Source organism: Ornithorhynchus anatinus, chromosome 9 (genome assembly GCF_004115215.2).
Source record: "Ornithorhynchus anatinus isolate Pmale09 chromosome 9, mOrnAna1.pri.v4, whole genome shotgun sequence".
Lineage (NCBI taxonomy): Eukaryota > Metazoa > Chordata > Mammalia > Monotremata > Ornithorhynchidae > Ornithorhynchus > Ornithorhynchus anatinus.
Window position 1 is genome coordinate 13,611,504 of NC_041736.1, and position 12,245 is coordinate 13,623,748.

Consider the following 12,245-nt stretch of genomic DNA (forward strand, 5'->3'; position numbering starts at 1 on the left):
TTTTTTGGTTGATTTATTTGCAGCTTGTAAGTATTTTGTTCTCTTATTCTGATGAGGTGTTTACATTCATTTCAGAAGGAACATTAACAATAAGTGAAAATTAAGGACATTGCTATATTTGAAAAGCTCTGTTTCCTGAAACTGAAAACGGGGGTGTTTGATACATTTTATTTTATCACTTTTCAGGTTCTGAACCTGTTTCTGGCCTTGCTTCTGAGCTCTTTCAGTTCAGACAACCTTGCTGCGACCGATGATGATAATGAAATGAACAATCTCCAGATTGCAGTGGGAAGGATGCAGAAGGGGATAGATTACGTGAAAAGAAAATTACGGGAATTTGTGCAGAAAGCTTTTGTAAGAAAGCAGAAAGCTATAGATGAAATCAAACCACTTGAAGATCTCAACAACAAGAAAGACAGCTGCATTTCCAATCATACCACAGCAGAAATAGGGAAAGACCTTAATTATCTCAAAGATGGGAATGGAACGACCAGTGGCATAGGCAGCAGCGTGGAAAAGTATGTGATAGATGAAAGTGATTACATGTCATTCATAAATAACCCCAGTCTCACGGTGACTGTACCAATTGCCGTTGGGGAATCTGACTTTGAGAATTTAAATACAGAAGAGTTCAGCAGTGAATCGGATCTGGAAGAAAGCAAAGAGGTAGATCATTTTTTTAAATTAGAAAAACATGTTGGCAATATTTAAGTTCCTTCTTTAATGACTCATACAGTGGAGTTATGACTAGGTGTATGGTGAATCTCACGATGTCACATTAACATAATTTGTGTCCTTTCTCTTTTTTTTTTAATTTTTGTGTTAGTACAGAGCTCACGAAATGCTCCCATTTATTCGGCAAGTAAAAATAGCCCAGGATAACTAATTCTCTAAAGAGACTTAGCCATCCATATACAGGAGACGATTAAGCCACGTGGAGATTTTATTTAATTTTTATTATTCCACATGAGAGAGAACAGTGGGACCTTAATTCCTGGGATAGAATGTAATCTTTATTATTTGGCTGCGGACATTTGTTTCTTAGAAATTAGATTGGTGCGGCCTAATAGTTTCATCAGTCTTCTGCCATTTTAGAGAAGTACTCTAATTGAATCATCTCCAAGTTGGACCAAATTTAAGACTTGAATTTGATGCTTTTATGATTTTTTTGTCTTATCCGCATCACTTTTTTGTCATATTTGCGTGGAGCCAAATGTATACGTTCATACATTTTGACCCAGCTATGGACGGACATACCTAGGAGTGATTTCAAAACTCAAGTTAGCCGGAACTAGTGCGGCTACAGTCATTGCTCTGAAACTGTCTCTGAGTTCAACCCAAGAACTCTCATTTTCTGCTTTTCAAATCACAACCGTGGCTCCCAAGCCACTGCTACCCTCGGAGGGTTCCCAGAGTCAGTAAATGGTAAGGGGAGGAGTGCAAACCTGAATGGAGCTCAAGGGAGCTCCTGAATCGATCAGGAGAAGACGCAAGGGTACAATACAGTCCTACAGAAACAAACCTCCATAGATATATGACCTCAACCTAACACTTTCAGTCCTCCTGGCTGAATTACGATGAAGTATACTGGTAGCATATCTCTTCATTGTCAGCTGGCTAATAAGGCAGGTTTGGTTAGGGCCAAAGAAGTTGCTTTTTCACGTTACTTTTGACTCCTATTAAATTTGCTCCATGTACTCTCAGCTTTTAATCACCCTGAGACTGACAGCACCCCAGCAGTGAGTTTAACAATAGAACTAGATAATTCTGATGTTTCTTTTAATGTTAACTTTTTAAATTGAATTGAGCCCATCCAGCAGGACACTCTTCTCCATTATGGGCAGTCTTTTTAAGGTAGGTGTCTCTGTGGACTAAATTTTAAATAGCGAGAGCTGTAACTGATTAGAAACTAATAAGAAAATGCTGAGGAAAGACTTTTTTGACTAGGAAAATTTTTGCTTGTTTACATAGAGTTATGGTGTAATGAAGTTTTCTGTAATGACAAATGGCTTTGGTACATGGTGAATACACTGTGTTTGAGACCAAAGTTAGACACTGCTAGAATTTTTAGGGTGAATTCTGAGACATTTTGCAGGAAGTGACAAAAATCTAAAATTATTGGAGGTTATTGGAGGTTACATATCAATTATTGGAGGTTACATATCAATTGATATGTATTCTCCATGACTTTGGATCATTCATTCAGGCAGTATTAAAATAAATGGAGGGCAGCCCAGACAAGAAATTAGATCCGATTGTATTCATGAATTACAAGGAGAGTTATGTTAGGCGGATGCAACAGGAGACCTGAATTCAGGTGTTTAGAAAACACCCCTTCGTATTCTACACTAAACAAATGTATTGAACTGAAAATAATCGACCAATTATTAGACTATTTGAAAAATGGAAAAAAATATCATAGGCAGAATTATTGGAACTCATAGTTTCTCTGAAAGACTTCAAATTCTTCAGACTTCAGTCATCACCCAAAGTCTTGGAAGCTTTAACTCAAAAATTGCTGAATGCTGACTGATGCATCCTAGAGTCACCCAAGAAAACAGGTGATTATAAAGCCCTTGGCTGAATTATCCAGGAATCAGAGGCTGAAGATGAGTTTAAAGGAGACTGAGGTAATGTCTCAGCTTGCCCCAGGAAACATGAAGCGAAACACTATCTTAGTGCACTGTTAGCTCGAAAGCACTCTGATCAGTGATGTGTAGACATGGAAGTAATTGAATCTCAGATTGCACATCCTTTGGAAGACTGTCAAGCATTTTGTGGTGGTAGCATATAATAGTAGGCTCCTGGCAAACTAAAGATCGATAGGCTTGTAGTGTCCAACTCTCTTTACGTTTCTGAGGCCTAGAATCTCCCACAGATTTCAAAGCTGATTCCTTGAGCGGTTCCGACAGTGTCACTTACTGACTAATAATAATAATAATGTTGGTATTTGTTAAACACTTACTATGTGCAGAGCACTGTCCTAAGCGCTGGGGGAGATGCAGGGTAATCAGGTTGTCCCATGTGAGTCTCACAGTTAATCCCCATTTTACAGATGAGGTAACTGAGGCACAGAGAAGTTAAGTGACTTGCCCACAGTCACACAGCTGACAAGTGGCAGACCTGGGATTCGAACCCATGACCTCTGACTCCCAAGCCCAGGCTCTTTCCATTGAGCCACGCTGACCACACTCAACACCATGTGGCAATAGACGATCACAAATGTTGAAGTCCTAGAACAAAGACAGTCTCTTAGCACTGAAGCTATGCTAATCTCAACACGACTGCATTATATGGAAAGCGTGAGGAGAACAGTTGGCCTTAAGGTTCCGAAAAGGCTAGTGTGTGGTGATCTGAAATTGGGAAACTGAAAGCAAGGAAGACAGAAGAAGCATTTTAAGGACACAATAAAACAAGGCCTCACACAATGCTGCCTTCCAGCTGAAAACTGCAAATTAATAGGCGTGAATGGACCAAGGTCGCACACTGCATTTAACAAAGGAGCTGTTCTTGTTGGCATTGGAAACTATTAGAATTGTGAGGCCATAGGCAAGACCAAAAGCAGCACCAAGCCCTGCAGAGATGACAACAACAGAGGAAATCTTGGTGCGTGCGCCGTGTGGTAGCTCTGTTTTCAGATGAACAAGCTTCCTTAGGTGAAATGCACCATCAGTGAATAAAAAAGACAGCTGTATAAATTCAGAGCAACTCTTATAAAAATACAATACTTAGTCAAGGCAATGTTTTCCAATCTTATGAAGCCATTACGGTTTATAAATTGGATGGGGAGCTATTTCAATACTTGATAATTTGCCTTAGATATCATGACTCAGTATGAAATTCAGAAAATCACAAATGAAAATGTCATTCTAAATGGCAGGGAGTAGAGGAAGTGCCAAAGCATTTTGTGTGCAACACAATATAGATTATAATCTGAGGGGAAATGGTATAAAATAAAGCATAAGTGAATATTCCAATCCAATCAATTAGACCAGTATTGATAAATTGGATGAAGAATTAACCTACCGAATACTTTGGGCTCCAAGTTTAATATGAAGTCCTGATTGAGTAGGCTGTGCTGAAAATTTAGAATCAAATTCCTGATTTGGAATGAATTCTAGGGGCTACTCCCTGGTTTTAGAATTAAAATATGGCTTCAGTTTTCCCCACTCTTTCCATCTCATCTTTCAACCCCCCAAATTAATGAGGAATATTTTCCTGTGCAGTGATAGAGGAACTTTTCTCCTTTAAGCAAGTCCAGTGTCAAGGTATAATTCTAGATGGGGATTTATTTTCAGAAACCCTGGATGCCGGAAGGGTGGGGTGAGGTTGGGGGTGGGAGCAGGGAGTACATCCCGTCAAACAGTCCTGACAGTGACCTTCATTTGGGTCAGCCCAGGACACTATCGGAGGAACAGTCAGGGCTATCGGATCTTGATGGGTTGTTTCCAAAGCTCGCAGTTGTCACCGAGGTAGTATTTCCTCCTCGTGCTGCTCAGTTATGATCGCCACGATTAGGACCTTGTGCTCACGTCCCCTCCGTAGGATGCCCAGAGCATAGGGGCTTCTCTTGCTCCTCCTGGGTGTCAGTTTCTAATTTAGTGATCCATTTTGCAACTTCCCAGTTGCAGGTTCTGGTAAGGTTTTTGCTGTTCATTCAATTTCCAGTCCTTATATACAGCAATCCGTTCCTTCTCTAAAATGTCTCACCTCATTCAAGGAACACCCTCATATCCAGTGTCTAGTTTCCTAATTCCCTTATTAAGTTGTCTCTAGGTTGAGCGCTTCGGCAGTAGGGTCACCCAGTTGTCTTTGTTGGCACATCCTATGTCCAGTCTCACCGATTCCCGCTTCTGACCCTACTTGTGTCGGAGAGGGAAGGAGGACACATCCCTGCCACAGTCACTCAGGGTTTCCTGACCGTCCAACTCGTACCTTTAATGACCTCTTCTGGGACACGACAGAATCAGAGAGCAGGCAGTGAACCTTACATGGTATCTTCCCCACCGAGCATGTTCCTCTGCTTGTGGCCACACTAAAACACTTAAATCTTGCATTCTTTTGGCCCTCCTCCCCACTCCCCTCAAACCCAAATCCAACATCTTGGAACAAGAAGTAGCTGACAATAAGGAAACCAAAATTCTCTTCACAATTTTTTGTAGGCATCCTCTTTCTTTTAGGGTCTCCATAAGGCAAAAATTTGCTTGCCTCAAACTTATTTCCTTGTTCTATCCTAGTTTATCATCATGGGGCAAGATAGATCTTGGATACAAGAGTGTCTCATCGAGGAACAATCTGGAAATACTTATCTAAAAAAATCCCTAGTAAAGCAGAAACAAGTGTTTTGAAACAAAGGATGGGTTTTTTTCTTTGTTTAACATATTTTGGCCCACAGTGTTGTGCCCGGGTTTATCTTTGCTGGAAGTATTTATTTCCTGTTGCTTAGACATTTATCTCCCACTTTAGTCTCAAATACTTGGCTTTGCAAGGAACCAGGAAACTATGGGCAATTTAAAATCAGCAGGAAGAAGCTAATCTATATGTTCTTGCTAGGAAAGTGCAGAACCATTCCATTATTGCAGAGTTATTTATTCAGTCTTCCCACTGAGGTGATTATGATTCATGATCAGATGTACCCAAGTGAAGTGGAGAATTGAGGCAATTATATGGATAATTCAAGCTAAAAAAAAAAAATGCATATGCCCAAAACATCACAAGTAATTGACAAACAAAAATTGTAGAGGCCCAGGTGCCTTTTGCCGTCAGCTCACGCATTGACATATATGCACATCCATACATACACGTATGTGTGGACCTGGCTAGGGAGCAGTGCTAACAAAAAGAGTGCTGGGGGAGAGGAGTGAGAACTAAGTCAAGCATGATCTTTGAGGGAAAGCAAATGAAGACATATGTGTGGAGTATGTGTGTGTATCCTGCTCTGGCAGTGAGGGGTAATACATTGGAGGATGAGGGGCATATGTGATCTGGGCCTTCTCCTACGTTTAAGGAAATGGGAGGTTCTTTATTTAGTTAAAAATCATCATGAAGCACATTTATATTGTTTTCCAGTGGACTAAGGAAAATAATTTAAGGAAATAAATGCAAAATGAATAGAATACATGTATTTGTCTTTAATTTTGAAGATGAAGTATAGAAAAGAGTTTGGTGTGTGTAGTCCTTGTTTTTGCCTCGTTATTTTCTTGTGTCTTGGTTTCTGATGCTATTTTGAAATTTGAGTTTTTTAACATTAAAACATCGATATTAGGAAAATAATGTGACCAAAAAATAAGCACAATATTCATTCATTCAGTCGTATTTATTGAGTGCTTACTGTGTACGTTCTGTGTACTGAGCGTTTGAAAAGTACAATATAATAATAATAATGTTGGTATTTGTTAAGCGCTTACTATGTGCCGAGCACTGTTCTAAGCGCTGGGGTAGACATAGGGGAATCAGGTTGTCCCACGTGGGGCTCACAGTCTTAATCCCCATTTTACAGATGAGGGAACTGAGGCACAGAGAAGTTAAGTGACTTGCCCACAGTCACACAGCCGACAGGTGGCAGAGCTGGGATTCGAACGCATGAGCCCTGACTCCAAAGCCCATGCTCTTTCCACTGAGCCACGCTGCTTCTCCATATGATTCGTGGGGAAAATGAAAACATTTCACATATATCATAGAACTATTTTATAACCGAGTATGGTCATTTTTACTGTCAGTTTTAAAAGTCAGGTGGTAAAAACCTTTGGCAGACTTGGTCTTTGGCTTGTATTTCTTTGACTATATTTGAAAGTAAATTCTTTGTACGTTTTGATCTTTAAACATTGAATGTCTGTGTCACTTTTTGCAGGTCAGTAGCAGAGATTTTTTTCTTAAATACCTTGAAGTTGTGTTTGATTCTCTTCCAGCGTAAAACTTGATAATACTATATCTAAAACTTCATCGCTTACCGTTTTTCTCACAGGAGTAGAGCCAAGCCGGAGCAATCGAGAAAGCCGCTCTGGTGCTTTTTAACCAGACAGAACCTCGTGCTGCCACTTTTACTCAGGTTACCCAAGCAAGTTATCCATATATATATATATATATATGTACATATATATAATCACTTTTTCCTGACTATTGACTGGCGTGCATGCTACTCAGCTATATTCCTTGCCCATCCATTGGCAGTTCAGTAGAAATATGCACAGCTGCTCTCTAGGCTGAGTCTTACAAGCATGGTCAGGCAATTCTGGCATTTTTGTGATTCAGCTGCTGATTCTCCTATATAGTTTTTACTAGAATTTGAAGTACAATTTAAAAAAAAAAAGACTGCATGTTGAATGGTTTTCTGATTTTCATGATATATCATTGAGTTTTGAAGATACTAACGTCATAGATGAGAGACACACGAAAGCATTCTTTTTTTGCTTTAGTATCTGCAACGTACATTGGCAAAGCCAAGCTGGCATATCTTTTGTAATTCTCCGCTACTATTGGTTTCCGTTGTGTTAAAGATTAGAATGGTTTATGTTTTAACACTATAAGTGAACCGGAGTGCTTAATTTCTTGGCTGCTAGTAGCAATAGGCACTGCATGGGTACTATTTTCGTATGCCGTAGTTGATGCGGTTTCAATAGGACATCACAGCTCTGCTCAGCGACAAATAGGACACTCGTATTTCCTATTCAGAAAACACTGATAGCCTTGAAATGCTATAAAACTACCCAAATGGAAAAAAAAAACAACGATATCCTCTGAGGTCTGAAGAGTCAACGGAACAGTCTTTGGCACATAGGTTCATGCTGAAGAGTGGCTCAGATCTCTCTTTTTTTTTATTTCAGATCTCTTTTTTTTTTTTACTTTACAACCCCCTACTATAAATCCTGTTCCTCTCCTCAAGATGACCTAGTATAGTTTACTTTTATGACTGTTTGGAACTGAAGCCATACTTCATTCATTGAGCCATGTCTGTTTAGTGTGCCCAGGAAGAACTTGCCGTGGGATATTAGCTCCCTTCCTCTCCAGTGCTCTCTTTCTCCTTCTCCCTGCCCTGTTTAATAATAATGTTGGTATTTGTTAAGCGCCTACTATATGCAGAGCACTGTTTTAAGCGCTGGGGAGATACAGGGTGATCAGTTTGTCCCACGTGAGGCTCGCATTGAATCCCCATTTTACAGATGAGGTAACCGAGGCACAGAGATGTGAAGTAACTTGCCCACAGTCACAGCTGACAAGTGGCAGAGCCGGGATTTGAACCCATGACCTCTGACTCCCAAGAACTGCCACTCTGCCAGGAACATAACCGTGAGGATGGCCAACTCATTCCCTGGTACCACCAAGAGTAATCCCAGAATGCAGGGGACAACTGGCATTCGGGCTGCATAATCCCTTACTAAAGAATTGAGCTCAGTACAGAGAGACAGTCTGGAGAGTAAAAGACCAATTTAAGAGGAAACAGAGAGGGAGAGAGAGAAGAGTGTCAGTTTTGATTCTGGATAGTTAACATGGTCATTTCTCCAGTAGTGCAGGGATTCTGTTCTCGAAAAACTCATGTAAAAGTTCTCACACTTTGGCCATCATCTTGTGCATAGGCACATCTGTTTCTTTCAACCCACCTTGTTGTGCTCTGTCAGACAAAGGCATGTTACTGGAAGAATGTCCTCTAATTCTTCCATCACAGTCTACTTGAAATGCCCAGTGAAAATGTGTTAGAGAAACTCTGTTATTGAAGTGAGGATTGTTAAAGTGAAATAAGAATATCACCCCGAACTAAATTTATTCTGTAGGACAGTATTTCTGAGTTATCTAATAGTCATAAAAATAATAATAATAGTAGCGGTATTTGTCATGCATTGGTCTAAGCCTGGGGTAGATATGAGACATTCAGGTCAGACACAGTCCCTGTCCCAGAAAGCACTCACAGTCTAGGAGGGAGAGTAGTTATTTAACCCCCATTTTACAAATGAGGAAATTTGAGGCACAGAAAAATTAAGTGACTTGCCCAAGGTCACAAAGCAGGCTTCATTCCAAAATAACTTAAGGAAACTGCCCAGAGACTGCTGATAACCCACAAGCTCTAGGACGGGCCTACCTGCTTTCCTGTTAGCATATTCAATAAATATTCAGTAAGGATGATTAATGACAGAGCTAATGTTGGTATTTTTTGTTACTATGTGCAGAGCACTGTTCTAAGCACTGGGGCAGATGCAGGGCAATCAGGTTGTCCCAAGTGAGGCTCGCGGTTAATCCCCATTTTACCGATGAGGTAACTGAGGCACAGAGAAGTGAAGTGACTTGCCCACAGTCACACAGCTGACAAGTGGCAGACTGGGATTCGAACCCAGGACCTCTGACTCACAAGCCCGTGCTCTTTCCACTGAGCCACGCTGCTATCATTTAAACTTAAGAATCTAATCCATTGCTCAGCTCAGTTGACTATTGGCCAACAGTCTTGCTTGAGCTAATGTGAGCTAAGAGAAGCAGCGTGGCTCAGTGGAAAGAGCACGGGCTTTGGAGTCAGGGCTCATGAATTCGAATTCCAGCTCTGCCACTTGTCAGCTGTGTGACTGTGGGCAAGTCACTTAACTTCTCTGTGCCTCAGTTCCCTCATCTGTAAAATGGGGATTAAGACTGTGAGCCCCACGTGGGACAACCTGATTCCCCTATGTCTACCCCAGTGCTTAGAATAGTGCTCGGCACATAGTAAGTGCTTAACAAATACCAACATTATTATTATTAATGTGGTGAAGTTCTGTTTGAGGCATTATTAGAGTTTAAGGAGAAGGTTCATGCTGTGTAGTAATAATAATAATGTTGGTATTTGTTAAGCGCTATGTGCAGAGCACTGTTCTAAGCGCTGGGGTAGATACGGGGTAATCAGGTTGTCCCACCTGAAGCTCACAGTTAATCCCCATTTTACAGATGAGGGAACTGACGCAGAGAAGTTAAGTGACTTGCCCACAGTCACACAGCTGACAGGTGGTGGAGCTGGGATTTGAACCCATGACCTCTGACTCCTAAGCCCGTGTTCTTTCCACTGAGCCACGCTGCTTCTCTATCAGGGAGGCAGGAGAATCAAAGACAAATAGGAGCTGTGTGGCCCAGTGGTAAGTACATGGGTCTCGAAGTCAGACTATCTGGGTTCTACTCCTGGCTCTGCCAGTTGCCAGCTGTGTGACCTTGGGCAAGTTAGTTAACTTCTCCATGCCTAAATTTCCTCATCTGTACGAATTAAATATCTGCTCTTCCTCCTATTTAGACTGTGAGTCTTTTGTGAGACAGGGACTATGTCTGTGCTAATTATCTTATATCTACCCCAGTCTTGGAACAGTACTTGACAAATACCATAATAATAATAATACTATAATAATATAGAAAAATAAAACTCAAAGGTGAGATGCACAGAAATATGTAAAAATTATATGACAAATTAGTAATATGTGTATATATTTTAGAGATTCATTGCCCTCTTAATGCTAGAAATATAATTGCTTGCTTTATTTCACACTCTATCTTTTTACTTTGAGTAAGTGTAGGTGTTAATTGACATTTTGCTTGGTATCTTGACACTAAAATGAGCGTACTTTCTGCTTGGGCGAATTTTGTATTACCAGTAGAGTGAACTCTACGTTGTAAAAAATATACCATCTGCTGCCTCATAGCAAGATGATTTCACATACTGATATTTGAAAAACTTTTATTTGGATGAGATGAATGAAATACTCTGAAAACTAATAAGATGATAATGGCTAATGATAATGTTTTAAAATATTTATTGGTTCTGCATTATCTTCAGATGGTCAAGAACCAAATTCATTTTTAAAAATGCATATTTTGTCCTTTTCAATATTTTCAGTATGCATTGCAACTCTAATTACGTGATTTCAAAAATATAAAATGCTTTGCAGTGGTAAGGAAACAGATCCATAGAATACTGTGCCTTCTGATAACTGCCTGTTTAGGAAGCATTTTATGACTTTGGGGGAAAATAATTTTCCTAACCTGTTTGAAATCTACTATTTTCTCTAACATTTTTGCAAATTATATACCTTGCTGGACTTAAATATACTGGCTTAATTTTTTAAAAACGCATAGTTATGAGGAAAATTAGGAGTTGTTGATTGTTTCCCACGTGGACAGTTAATTTTTTGCCTTGTATATTAAAGTTAAATGATAAATGCATTGGTCCCTCATAGTCATCAACTGAAACCATCTTGGCAGTTTTTATGCATACAGAGGTGAACTTTCAGTCTCTTAGAAACAATCCATGATATTGGCAGTGATATTTAACTATTCCCTTTTATTTGAATATATTCCTGATACGTCGGAAACTACTTAAAAAGTAATAGAAGGAAGTGAATTTTTTCATGAAATCACTTAGACGAAGGACATTTATTTCCTAATTTATCAGTTTGGTTGCTGGGTTGCATTGTTTACAAAGAAATGAATTACATTTCCAAGGAACCACTACCACAGAAAATATTTTTAATATTTACATTTAAAATCAATCTTGTCTATTTTATTTAAAAGTCCAGGTTAGTGCATTAACCACACATTTTGTTTTGATGTTTTATTTGCTCACAATGTTCAATCATTTTTTTAAGGTTAATGTAACACCCAGTAGGCTATTCAACGATATGACACCAACTGACTTGGTGTTAAGGTTTTTCTTACAAACCGATACGGACACCCTAAGGACATATGTGAAATAACTATAAACCCATTTCCTGGTAAAGAAACATAACTTGTTTAATTAACTTATTGCCCTTTTTAAAAGCTTCTGAAGGGATACATTGTTTAGGCTCAAAACGGGCAATTTATAATGCGTTTTCCATCAGTTATGCCGACAAGTTTATTTAAAATAATCTATGATGAATGTGCATAATGAACAAGGAAACATTTTAAGAATTTATAGTTTTAAGACTATCGAGTGGCTGAGGATTATTCATTATGACATTAAGCCGAATATCCCTGTCTAGCTAACTGTCTAGTTGATTCATCTGGTGATTACATCTGTTTATAAGGGGCACTAGCATATCATGTTTTCAATGTGGAAGAACGTTTAAGATGAGTTTACCATCTGTGAAATTAAGCTGCAGAATGCAAATGAGTAAAAACGATTGCCGATCTTCTCGGAGATACTCTCCATGGATTAATTTTGCCTCATCACTGTATACCATCCTGGTGAGTTCAACTTTAGCTCTGAGAAGGACCCAACATAAGAGGCCAGTAGCTGCTTCCTACTGATCGAACAAGAAAATTGA

At 39.5% G+C, this 12,245-nt stretch overlaps 1 protein-coding gene across 5 annotated transcripts in view; it reads left to right on the top strand.

Annotated features, from left to right (window-relative positions):
• Nucleotides 1-12,245, top strand: part of LOC100077291 (sodium channel protein type 2 subunit alpha) — a 90,326-nt gene that overhangs the window by 56,585 nt on the left and 21,496 nt on the right. For all 5 annotated transcript variants that reach the window (XM_001512671.4, XM_007671182.3, XM_007671183.3 and 2 more), the window contains one exon: nt 187-666. In XM_001512671.4, the coding sequence (XP_001512721.1) occupies nt 187-666 (480 nt within the window). The remainder of the gene's footprint in view (nt 1-186; nt 667-12,245) is intronic.